At 39.0% G+C, this 13,279-nt stretch overlaps 1 protein-coding gene across 38 annotated transcripts in view; it reads right to left on the minus strand.

Moving 5' to 3' along the window:
- The window catches only part of RBFOX1 (RNA binding fox-1 homolog 1), a 1,145,409-nt gene that overhangs the window by 121,423 nt on the left and 1,010,707 nt on the right, over nt 1-13,279 (minus strand). For all 38 annotated transcript variants that reach the window (XM_039732124.1, XM_039732135.1, XM_039732144.1 and 35 more), the window contains one exon: nt 5,038-5,280. In XM_039732124.1, the coding sequence (XP_039588058.1) occupies nt 5,038-5,280 (243 nt within the window). The remainder of the gene's footprint in view (nt 1-5,037; nt 5,281-13,279) is intronic.

Here is a 13,279-nt window from a genome sequence, read left to right on the forward strand (position 1 = left end):
AATACATCCATTATGTTCACACTGAAGTATCAGTGGATACCTCCAGAGGAATTTTGGTAGTAACCAAGCTGAAATTCAGTTCTAACAGTGAAGTTAGAGGGAAAATTCCTTATCATCTTCCCAGGCCGGAGACAACCCACACCTCATCACTGCTGCACATCTACAGGGCTCGAACAGCACTGCATCCCCTAATGCCATGCTGGCTGCTGATGCTCAACACTTCAGACATGGATGGATCACTCCTGCAAGTAAACTGCCTTTTCCCTCAAGATCTCCCATCCAAACTTCTCACACAAATTTTCAGCCTCTGAAGCCTGGTGAAAGGTCAGTCCAAAACAGGACTGCACAAAGATCCCAAGTTTTATGCAAAAGTAGAATTAAGTTTAAAGCAGCACATTTTTTATATACATATATAAATCACAGAGCATTACTGCAACCTCAGCTCTTACAACACCATGATAGTTACTTTCATTATTAGTACAATACACTTAGAACAGGAAACACTAGAGAAACATTTACTTTACTGTTACTTGCTCCCTTACACATGCCCAGCTAATGACCTTTTTTATGTTGATGACATCTCCTGCTGTCATCAACAGAAGTTGTGCAGGATAAGCCACAGGCAAAATCTGAACAAGTTTTCCTTGGAATTATTTATGTAAAATACAATTGCATCTGTGTATGTACACAGGTAAAGGCTGATTTGATGAAATGATTAAATGTCTTACTTAAAAATACTCTAATACATTTAACTATTTAATGTACCACTCCAAACCACTCTACAAACTCATCAGACATGTTACTTTTAGCATAACTTTGTGACATACTTTTCATAGATCCAACCTTCTAGGAAGAAGCCATTTACTATTTTGGTTAATGCCTTAAAACATGTTTGATGCTATGCAACCCCAAAGTCTACCAGCACTAAAATAACCTACTGCTGGTTGATTATTGATTTTGCATATACTCAGATGCACTTCCTCCTTACTCAAAGTTAACAAACAAATGAATCCAAAAAGATGAAACAGAGATGCTGAGAGAAGACTCAAAGTAACTTCTGACAGTATTTTATTACCTGCTGATAATTTCATATTATTTCAGCTGAGTCACCCTGTCTTTAATCATTTACTACCCTTTCATCCTGTCCCTCTTCTCCTGTTTCTTAGCATCACAATCACAGTTAGCAATCCCTGCACATGCAATCTGAGCACCTCTTGTTCCAGCCCTTACTCTGACAGAATACCGTGTTACACTGTTTTATCTAAATAGATTAAAACCGGTCACTGGGAAAGACACTTTCTAGAAGTACAAGAGCGTGTCCAAGAGTACGTGAAGTACTTTTGAACATGAATTACAAGAACACTCTGCACAAAATTGCAAACCTGCAATAAAACTGATGATTGGAATTCTGTTCAGTTTGTGGAAAATGGGGATCCTGGCAGTGGCTCCATCTGGGCTGGGATCACAGCCTGGGCTGCAGCAGAGGATTCAAGAGAAGTTGCACAGAACAAGTTTATTTTTATTATTTCTCTCTTGACTGGGGTTTAGGTGGCACTAGACCCTAAACCATGAGCTCCAGCTTCAGTGTGTGATTCTTTCAGACAAGAAGAAAGAACCTGGGACACTCAGAGACAGCCTGGGATATCTCACCTCATCATGGATTCAATCCTTCATGGAGGAGATTAAGTCACTTCTGCTAGTAATTCTACAGTTTAGACAATTGCCCTGCAGTTTTTTAGGTTCAGATTGCAAAATTTTAAAATTCGTTTTTAATGATATATCCACCTTCACATGTACATAAATCTCTGAGTGAGAAATTTCAAAAACTGGTCTTGCCTCCAACAGCTTGTCCTTAATCACAACAACATTCTTTTGTGAATGATTGGACAGTTGATTATTCTTCATTCAAATGCATGTCATAAACAGCTTACTGAAAGGAAATTAAATAAAACCATTGGGACCTACCAAACAAATGCCACTGTCTCCCCACACCAATTCCACTTAAAACTCCTCAACTGAAAATCAACTACTCTCAAAGCTAGCAAAAAAAACCAAAAAAACAAAAATTTCTCCTTTTTCTCCTTTGACAATAAAGACCACATGGAGGTACAATATTGACACAGTGCTGTTGAAGCTCTCTTTCATAATAAAAACTTATATTATTAAACCTACAGAGAGATGCACACAGCTGGACCCTCATAATGTTACAAAGCCCATGTTAAATCTGCCTGGGATCCATCTGCATATATTTATTTATAAAGTCTCCACAGTTTGCCAAGAGCAATGGCTAAAGCCACCCAGCATAACAGATTTTAAACCTAGGTACCTGTAATTAAATTGTGCCAGCAATTGTCTGTACATTTGTAAACCTGACTGGTGAACAATGTGTTAAATGGCAGTGCAGATCCATAGATGAACACACTTCTCAGAAACCTGCCTTTTCATTGCACTGCTCTTGAGGGAGAGCATCCACAGCTTTCAATATAATGTTGCAATTTGGAAAAAAATATATTGTTAAAAACCAAACCATACTAAAACTTTCTCAAACAGACCCTAAAGTCAAAAGGAAGGAAATCTAATTCTTTATAAACAGCATGAGAGCTACTTCAAAATGCTCTGTCCATTCCTCTATAAGAAAGGAAACCAGAATGCAAGGAAAGGATCCACAATAAAAAGAGCAAATAACTATACCATATTCCCTGAATATAACAGGTTAGTGGAATTGAAGTGTTATCCTGCAGAGAATGGAAATTCACTCCAAGGGGAAACAGAAGGGAAAAGGTGTCTGACAGGTAAAATACAAGTTGGATACTGCAAAGGCAAAAAGCAAGCAAGAGCAGATAGCAAAGGACACAAAACCAAATAACAATAAAGCCTATTTGCATATCAGAAGCAGGGAATCATTGGATTTGCTAGAGCTGGGATTGAATAGAGCACTTGAAGAAGATAAGGGTATTGCAGACAATCCAAACTATGTCTTTTCACCAGCCTTTGCTATGGAAAATGTTGGGAAAACACATCCCTGACTTCTCTGATAAAGTGAGTGACATTTCTTCAAACTGAAAAATCAAAACGGGGTGAGGAAACACAATCAATTGAAAGCAATAAATGATGAGGGATGAGCTCCTATCCCACTCCCATCGATGGGTCTTTTGCCATTGATTTTAGCACTGTCAGTATTTTACTTCAGGACTGAACAGAAACAGTTTCAAAACATGAAAAGGCCGAGCTGGCCATCACAGTGGATTGTTCAAGTTGCAGCAGTGGTCACAAAAACCAAGCAAAATCAGAGAACAGAAAAGAACAAAAAACGTACAGTAGGAAATTCTATCTTTTTAGTCAATATCCAATCTCTTCTGGAGTATCTATTCAGCTTAGGATTCCTGCTCTAAACCAATGACAGTGGTATTTGACAAAAGTTAGACAACAATCAAAAATGATTATGGAAGCAAGTTTTAAAAGCTAGAAAGAACCAGGAATTTAACATGGCAAAGAGATGGATAAGAGGAAACACAGTAGAGCTGCAAAGAATACTATGAGATACCAGCAAATAGGATGCTCTTCAATTTAAACTTTCTCCCAATACTGGAGAAAAGAGAAACTCAGGGCAATAAAAAGTTACCAAATTAAAAATACAACAAAAAAAACACAACCAACCAACCAAAAAAAACAAAAACAAAAACAAAAAAAAAAAACCAAACAAAAAAAAACCACAAAAACATTTTACTACATAAACCACAAAAATGTGTAATCAATTCACAAGGATTCCTCTGTTATAATAGCAAGGAATATTCTTTGGTGCCTTTGGAAGTTAAAAATACAACAAAAAAACCACAACCAACCAACCAACCAACCAACCAAACAAAAAAAACCAAAAAAAAAAAAAAAAAAAAAACCAAACAAAAAAAAACCACAAAAACATTTTACTACATAAACCACAAAAATGTGTAATCAATTCACAAGGATTCCTCTGTTATAATAGCAAGGAATATTCTTTGGTGCCTTTGCTATTGCTTTCTTTTCTTGCACAACCTGTATGAAGAAATGAGTGGCATGGCAATAAACATAAATTTGCAGAGTTCATTTAAGAGAATGTGCTTTCCTTTTCTTCTTGCCCTAATGCATGAAACCTTTTAGGCTGGATATGAGCCAGGAAGGAAGGGGAGGTAAGCTGAGGCACGGAGAATGGCTGAGGCAAGGATGAGGACAGCCAGGAGAGATGTTTCAAGCACTGCCTGTCCTGTGCTCCATCCTGCACATGTAACACAGGGCTGGTTGATGGCTCAGAAACCTGCCAGCTCCTGGCACTGGATATATTGGGTCCCACTCTAGAATTAAGACAGAAACACTAAACTATCAGTGTGTGAAATTTGTGACTTAAATTACAAGGTAGAGCCATCCAAGGAGCCTCTTGCATAATTCATGACACTTCAGAACTTCACATATAAATCAAATAGACGGAAAGTCTATCATTTCTGCTCTGTTTAGCACAGATCCACACACAACTTGGGTAATGGCTGCACAAACAAGCTCTCTAGAAAATACAATATTGCAGACATGCTCTCCACAATACTAATTCACACAGTAAATTCTGTACAGGATCATTCAAGTAATACTTTTATTAAAGCTGCTTGTGTTGAAAACACAGAGGTCATAAAAATAATCAAACTAGTCTGGTTAGGGTTTTTTGGTTGCTTTCTTTGGCCAAGCAAATGAATGCCTACAAACACTCATGTGCAATGTTTTTCCATATTGGACTTAATTAAAATTTGTTCTATGATTCATGGGCTGGCTATTAATCATTTTGTCTAACACTGTTGAAAATGAAACTCCAGGTTCTACAAAGCTCCAGCACTTACTATGAAGCTCCAAAACCAGTGAAAATACATTCTCCATGTTCAACAGCAAATTCTGACAGACTTTCAGACTTAACACAGTGCCTAAGCCTGACGCAAATGAGGCGTGTCAAGGAAAAAATGTTATTGATAAATACACACAAAACACAGAGCTTTAGAAAGAGCAGTAACCTTGACTTACTGTGGCTGTGCCGGAGACAGTTTGTGCATTTGTGTCAGCTGCACTCTGTTCGGAGTGTGTCTGAGCAGGAGGGTACATGTTTAACGTGTGCTCTGGAACAGTGGTTTGGCCTGTGTAGTCTGGAGCTGGATGCGGATGTGGGGCTGTGTATTCTGCAGGGATACCGTTCTGAGGTGGAGCGAACTGGGCTGAGGCATAAGGCTGTGCCATTGTGTCAGGAGGTGCTGTAGCTTCCTGATTACCCTGTGGAAATCAAAGGGAAAAAAAAAATAATAATAAAAAAAGGAAGAAACGTGGCGTGAGATAAAATAAGCGAAGGTCCTGCACCCGTAACGCGGAGAGCCATGAGAGCATCCTGGCCTGAAAGGGGCACAGCGGCTGTTTCTTGAGGAGGATACTTCTTATCTGCATTAAATGCATTCTGCTAACCCTATTAAATATTATTATAGTTAGACAAACAAATCTACTGCTTGCTGGATAATTGTAGACTAGTCTTTCAGTGGGAAAGGTCAGTGAAACCCGCCTGCACTAATGATGCCTCAACTCAGACAAGGAAAAGGGACAGTTTATTCCAAAGGCTCCTGAGCACAACTGCCAGCTCAGAGCTCGGGTAAGCTCAGCCCCCAGTCTGTGATCACTCTGACTGACCATTTATAGAACACAACATAGGCAACACAGGATTTGGCTGCATACTTTTAACAAACACTAAAAATATCTATGTGCAATAATGCCCTGAGATATTCAGAATACTTTGAGGTACTCTTCACTGAGCAACTGCATGCCACAAATGCAAAACAGTAATGAGATCTAGTCAAAATGCTAAGTATTTGAATCTACAAGTGCATCAGTTCAAAATCTTAAATAATATAAAAGAAAAAATTCTATGTCAAGAGAAATAGATTTAAGAACTTTAAAGGTTTTACATTTGAAGACACCAGTATTTCATTTCTACACCACACTTAGCCTATAGCATGAATAACACTAGCCTCATGTCTTTACAGAGAGATCCATATTTCCATTTGATATTATAAAGAATAGCCAAGCCTGTTAATTTATCAATTATACAAATTTTGACTAAATGTTTTCCCCACACCAAAAAGCAATAATTCTAGAGGAAGAAATGTACACTACAATCATTCTGAACCTATATCAAAACTGTCCAGAATGAGATTTTGCCTGAGACAGCATTAGAGGCCATTAGTACAGGGACTATCCCAAACCTAGATAAACTAATTTACGAAATAAAATTATCCCACTAATAAGTAAGGAATGTAAAAATGCACAGTCAAAATTTAATTACCTTTGAAACTACTCCATCATTCTCCCACCAATGCATGTACAAGCACCTGCCCAAGACTATTGCAGGGATTTTATTCGTATTCATCAGTCCTTGATTTCCCAATTTAAAATAGGGTAGATGAATAAAAGACATTCTTCTGCACTTTGTACTTAAGGGCATTTCCAGCCAATTTCAACTAATTCAGACATCAGCTCTCTGACCTGACTCATCCTAAACTCAAGAGCTTTTACGAATTCACACAGGAGTTAAGTACTGGTACTCAACAGGCTTAAAAGAGAAAACTGAATTTTCCTTTGTAAGAGGCATTCAGTGTGACTGAAAAAAACCAGGACTTTATATTAGCAATCAAACCCTCCCTAATTTTAATCCCATCTTTGCTGCTGGTTTAATGTATGGCATTGAGCAAGTGATTTCCACTGCTTCATTCAACCATCTTTACCAGACAACCAGTGTCATTTACTGACTTCACAGGGTTAAGTCATCAAGATTTGTTTGCATATCTACAGTCTTGGCAAGGTTAATGCTGCACTGAAACTGGCCCTGTTAAATTACTATGGAGGTTAAAAACTTTTAAAAATGTGTACTTTTACCCTCTAATATTAAAATGGTCAAGTTCCTTTCTTATTTCTTTTACCTAATATTTTCACTATTAAAAAAAAATTTTAAATCCAGATGAAGCAAAAGCCAGGAATGACTGGATTACACCAGAGACATTCATTAAATGTTAAAGAAGTACTTTTAAAACTTGTGTGGGAGGCAGCCAACCTTAAATTTTTTAATCAGCTGTTTCAGGAGGGACTTGAGCAAGGGATAAGAAGGAACAAAAGCAAATCCAGATTCTGCCTCTATAAGCACTTTCACTGTGCTGGTTTTGAAACACAGGAGCTGGTTAGTGCTGGGCCTTAAGCTATTCCTTCCTGTCAGATGCTGAACACGGATCAGAGTCAGCAGCTGTTAAAAAAGAGCAGCAATGGCAACAGAGGGACCAAGGGGTGATGTCCAGGTGCATTTCATCCAAAGGGTTTTGTACCACCTCCAGTCCTAAACCAGATGTTGCTGAGACCCCCCACTGTTTCTCATTAACCTTGACAGCAGTTCCATGAGGACCCCAATTAATATTCAAAGCATCCACACCTAGTGCTAATTACAGCTCATATTTAATTAAGAGGGTTGAACTTTTCCATTATTTTTACCAGCAATTCCAAACTTTTTAGATTTATCACAAAATGGCAAATTGCACTGGCAATTTCAGAATCTCCACAATGCTGACACTCTTCTACCTCTTCCATTAGACTTGTTCAGCTGAGGTCTGGCTCTCTTATTAATAACTGAGACCCCCATTAATAAGTAAACAATGAAGGGTCAGGGATTTGTCTTTTTTTTTTTTAATAACTTGTACATATTCAGAGAATTACAGCCTTGCCATTGAAGAAACCAACCCCACTACGCTTACAGCAGAGAACTGACAGACAAGATTATCAGTGCAGGCTCTGCAGGTTCATTTAATTGTTGGAAGACAGGGGACATTAAAGAAATTAGACTTGCACATGCTACTGCAGGCCCTAAGTTTAAAATGATGGTGACAATAAATCTGAGATGTTATCCCTGAAAATAAGTGACTACTGAAGCCTTTCCTGACCTTTAAAATTACTGTGAATTTATTATTCATAATTAATTCAACAGAGAAGGTATTACAATGGAATATAAAAACATGTATGTTTAAACAATTTCTTTACTATTTACTTGGCTAATAATAGCCAAAGCCAATTGTTCAAAATACTAATTTCTGTCAAGAACAATGAAGTGTCAGCTATCACACATTTGTGTCTACATGTGGTTGATGGAAACCCAAGACTACACAAGAGATACACTTAAACAGATTTTAAGGAACCAAAAATTCTTTACATAGAATCACCTAAAATGTTCCTTCATTGTGCTCTTTAAAATGCAGTGAACTGAAATGAATAAAAGAAATAATAAATTCTAATGCATTATGTTGAAAATATGAAATGGCCCTAAAAGCAAGAGGAAATATTGATCCTAAATTAGCCATGAACTCAGGTATTAGAGTCATTTCAAAACTGTGAATGACAGTACACAGGCATGGCTTAATCCCACCCAGGCTGGAGAGGCTAAACAGAAGTTGTCCCTTCAGACCCAGTTCTAAGTATCTTTAAGATTAAATGACCCCTTCATGCTCACTTTGTGCATGGTTTTGTAAAAAAGTGCTTGTTGGCAACAGCAAGGAGAACAAAGGATGGCAGACAGTCAGGCTCTGCTAAATGTTCTGGCCCGAGTCTTAATGAAAACCACATTTCAACTGAAAAATATGCTTTACGTGGCAGTGTATAAAATCAAATTTATTGCTTTCTGGTTAAATGTTGAACTCTAAAGAACCAAAAATAAAGGATTCCGACGTAGGTAAGTGAAGGTTCTCCTATTTCATCCATATTACCCCATCTGAAGAAAAGCTTAGAATTTAAACTGCTCCTACTATCTCAGATGACTTTTCAACATCTCCTCCTCTGAAAAGATTTCATAATTAAGCAATGTATAAAAAGTGTCAAAACATAATAAGGCAAGCATGCTATGTTTGTACACAAAGGAGAGAGCACAGAAAACATTTTTTATACAGTGTTTCTTTTTCTTAAAAACACATTTACAGCATTACAATGTATTCAATGAAAACCTTTCTGCTTGCCTGCATTTTGAAGTCGAACTCACAGTTTATTGTTTGTTTTGCTCTATTTTCCGTTTGGTGCATTTTGTTTCTTTGGCAAGAGATATTTCACATTTACAGAAAGCCTCCTGTACTGTAGTTAAATGAGCCAAACTGCATCGTATCCTTAGGGCACAGAAACAAAGAAGAAAAATGCAACATTTCTCTGCAAACCTGCTGGTTCTAAGGGCTCATTTACATCTATCAAAAATGTGATTCCCCATAGCTTGCCCTCCTTCAGATTTAAGCATCAAAACATGTCTTAGAAGACTTGCATGCAGTGCTGCAGCTGCCTATAAGAACTGCCCTGGCTTGACTAAAAACCAAGAGTTTCGAGTGAAAATAAAAGCGAAAATACCTGCTGTACCATGGTGCTGCCTCTATTCTCCATAAACTTAGCAGCTGCTCTGCTCCCAGGCCATGCAGCATCTGCCCAAAAGGAGCATCAGTGCTGGCTGGGGGCTGTGAGCCGTGCAGGGTGAGGCAGCTCGGGGTGCTGAGGGAGGGGGAGCCCGTGCAGGGCTCGCTGACCTCCCCCTCGACATCGGAGTGCTCCCAAAACCTGATCCAGATGGGGCTCCTGCAGCGGGGGCCGCGCCCCATCAATCACAGCAGGCCACTCCTCTGGCTCCTGGAGTGCACCACTGAGCAGATGATTGCACGGAGAAGGAGGAAAAAAACCAGCTTGACTACATTAATAGCTGCTTAAAAAACATTGGAAATGCTACTGTGGAAGTTGCCGGAAGCTGAAGTTTTTGTTTTAAAATTAACACGACTGTATTGAGAGACCCAAAACACCCTGAACTTCCTGGGCTCTGGATTTGTGATAGCTACGATGTCCCGTTACACATGTGCATTTCCATGGGATTAATTCCTCCTCCATGTGGCACAGTTAATACCAATAAGGTTCTGATTTTAAAATTGCTGAACGCCACAAGCAAACCGCCGATACTGAACTAGCCTGGTTTAGATTAAATCTACTTTATCCTTCCATTCAAATGAAATATTGTTTCCTTTTTTGTTTCATGTCATGACATCCCTCTCGCTTCGCAGGGGAAATATTTCAGAAGTGCTACCAAGTTTTAGTTCTGTGAGGTGCTTTAAGCAACCTAATGCTTCACTGTTAAAGGAACTTCCCTACATCCTCCAGAGATAGCTTCAAAATTATTGAACTTCTATCTAAAAAAATAAAGAAAATAAAAATAATTTTTTAAAAACAAAACAAAAAAAACCCCCAAACAAATAAAGAGATTTAGACAGCCCCAAAGAATATACATTTATTGCCACTCTGCTGCAGACTGCCTACAGACATCAGGGTTCAGAAGCAGGGCAGACACGTAACACTGGAATTATTCTAACAAACCTTCCAATTCAATGCGGTGGGCAGAGCAACAAACAGTCATCAATTCATCATTAAACTTATATTCCAACTGAAATATATTGGAATTCTTTAAAGTGGCAGTGTAATTCTTCCAGGTTTGTTGCTGGCACTCCCCAATTAATGATAATAAAAGCAGCCACTTCAGATTTTTCAGAAGGAATCAGACATCCAACCACACTGAACTGATAATCACAACTGACTGACTCTGCGAGCTTTCTCTGTTGTAGCTTAATTATCTGACCAGGCCACTTGACTCGCATCATTTGCTTCTGCAATCAGACAAAATGAATCTTCCAGCCACCTCTCTTTTTTGGAAGGTACAGGACAAAGACAAATTCAGCTTCCAAAAGTAAGAAAGATAATGCAGAATAACTTTTGCAGAGAGCATAGGGGGAAAAGATAACAATAAGTATGCAAAAGAGAATTTCTTTGCTACTTTAGCAGGAAAGTACCATTTTGTTTCACCCATTGCAGAGGAACATTTACTTTTGGTCTTTTTTACATATAAAATACTGTACTCCAATAAAAGTCTGTGCTTTTGCTACAGCTGCATGTGTGTTTGATAATGACATGTTCACTCTGTGTCAGTGCCTGGGGTATGGAAAAGAATTTCAGCAACTGAAACCTCCCGACAGCCTGCAAAGGACATTTACTTACATTTCACTGAAAGCAGCAAACTACTTGCCAAAACTTAGCCTGAATTCACATAATACATGGACACACCACTACACATGAGAAAGCCTTCCCTCCAACACCTTCACTCCTTCCAGCTGCTGAAACTTTCAACTGACTTTTTTGACACTGTCATTTATTACCAGAGCTTTCATTATCCTACATGGCAAATCTTTATCCTGCTATTTCCAGTGGCCCAAGTGGGCATGACTGAGTCTGCCACGCTGATTTTTTGGTTCCACATTAACATCTAAATCCTTCTTTTTAAGTTTTCTGCCTCTCCCTCACTTTCTCAACTCTGACCCTTAAGGTCTTCCCAACTGCAGCTCAACCTTGTATTCCACCATATTTCTCTTGGAAAAAATTTTACATCACATTTGGAAAACAACTCTCCAAAATGGCCTTAAGAGCAAGACACTGAAGAACTCAGCTATAATGACAAATGATTCTTAAAATTTCCTGTAAAAAGTGTTAAGTATAAAAGGATCTCATCATTTTCCACAAGTAAGCAGAGGAAACTCCACCTCATTTATCTTACACCTTTACTAGAGCATACTGAGAATGATGCAGCATCCTTGTACCCAAACAGCAAGAAAAGAGGGCAAAAATAAAGGGTTGGATTATTAATATAAAAGGTGCATGAAAAGCCATCTGGAATACAGGATTTTAAAGGGGGTAGCAGCCAACCTTTAAAAATTTAACTCAGCTATGATTTCCAGCCCTTGGGCAGCAAGACCAGATCCAACACTGTTGAACTGATCTTCACAAAAGACATATGTGAAGTGTCAGAATGCAAATTCCCCCAGGACAGCAAACAGGGAGCAGTTATGGGGCTCTGCAGAAGCTACAGGAGGGGGCTGACAAGAACCTGGCCAAGTCCTGCTCCTGGGACAGGATAATCCCTCACACTGGCCCAGGTCCTTCCTGCCTGGCCAGAGAGCAGCCCTGCAGCAAAGGCTGAGTCGTGGTGAGCAGAGCTGGGTCCAAAGCAGTGCTCTGCCTTCCAGGCAGCAAATGTGAACTGCTCTGCAGGCTGCATTAGCAAAGGGTGGTCAGTGGGGTGAGGAAAGGGATTGTTCCTCCCTGCACAGCACTGGGGAGAGCATCTGGAGCACCAGTGTGGAGTGCCTCAGGACAGGAGATGTGTTTGGGAGTTCAGTGGTGGGTTGCCAGAGCAGCTGCAGGGCTGGAGCACATGACAGAGGCTGAGGCAGCTGCTTCAGCATCGCCTGCAGAAGGGAGGACTCAGACACTTAATTGCATCTTCTTCCACTTAACCAAAGGTTACAGGGACAGAACCCTCAGGTACAGAGCGACAGAACAAGGAGCAACAGCTAAAAGTAGCCAAAAGGGAAATTCTGGTTAGCTCCAAAGAATAGGATAATGAATATAAGGGAATTTAAGCACAGGAAAATGCTGCTCAGAGAGGTTATGGCATCCTGGAGACTTTCAAACCTGAGCTCTAAAAGCCCCTGAGCCATCTAATCTGTGTAGTTACCCCTGATTTAAAAGGGATATTGGGATTAGATGGCTTCTGAAGTTCCCTTTTAATCTGAATCATTCTGTGATTCCATGTGGTTTCAACAGTAGCCGAATAGCTTCAAAATGGATTTTATACTTTTATCCTATTTGATGTCTTTCTTCATAAAAGATTTGCTGAGAAGGAAGAGACTAGTTACAACTTCCAGCCTATTTCCGTCCTCAAGAAACAATGTCTCAGTTCTCTGAGACGTATTTGCAATGTTTCCTCAGAAAAATATGTTTGCATTTGTTTAATCCACAGCCAGAGCAGTATGGAAGTGGCAATTGTTACAGTGCAGGCAAGATGAGTTTCACAAATGATTTAATTTAGTGCTGTGAACTATGACACGTTTTCATTTTCTGCCAAACCTTACCCTTCTCAGCATATGTAGAGGAACACTGCCTTACACCTCCATAGAAAGGAGTAGTTTTCTCTGCCTTCTGCATGACCTCTAAAATAGCAACTACAGCCTATAAGTTCTCTGATTTCATCTTCATTTTTATTTCTGAAATAGATTTTATTTCAAATATTAATTTATTGAAAACCACTGCCACCTTTTAAAGCTCGATTGTAACAAAACTAGTACATCCATTTTATTTTTCTAATAAAGTGATTTAAAAAAAAAAAAACATTTTTAGATTTTTTTTC

The sequence above is a fragment of the Passer montanus genome, unplaced genomic scaffold, assembly GCF_014805655.1.
Source record: "Passer montanus isolate IOZ18808 unplaced genomic scaffold, ASM1480565v1 scaffold8, whole genome shotgun sequence".
NCBI classification, from domain to species: domain Eukaryota; kingdom Metazoa; phylum Chordata; class Aves; order Passeriformes; family Passeridae; genus Passer; species Passer montanus.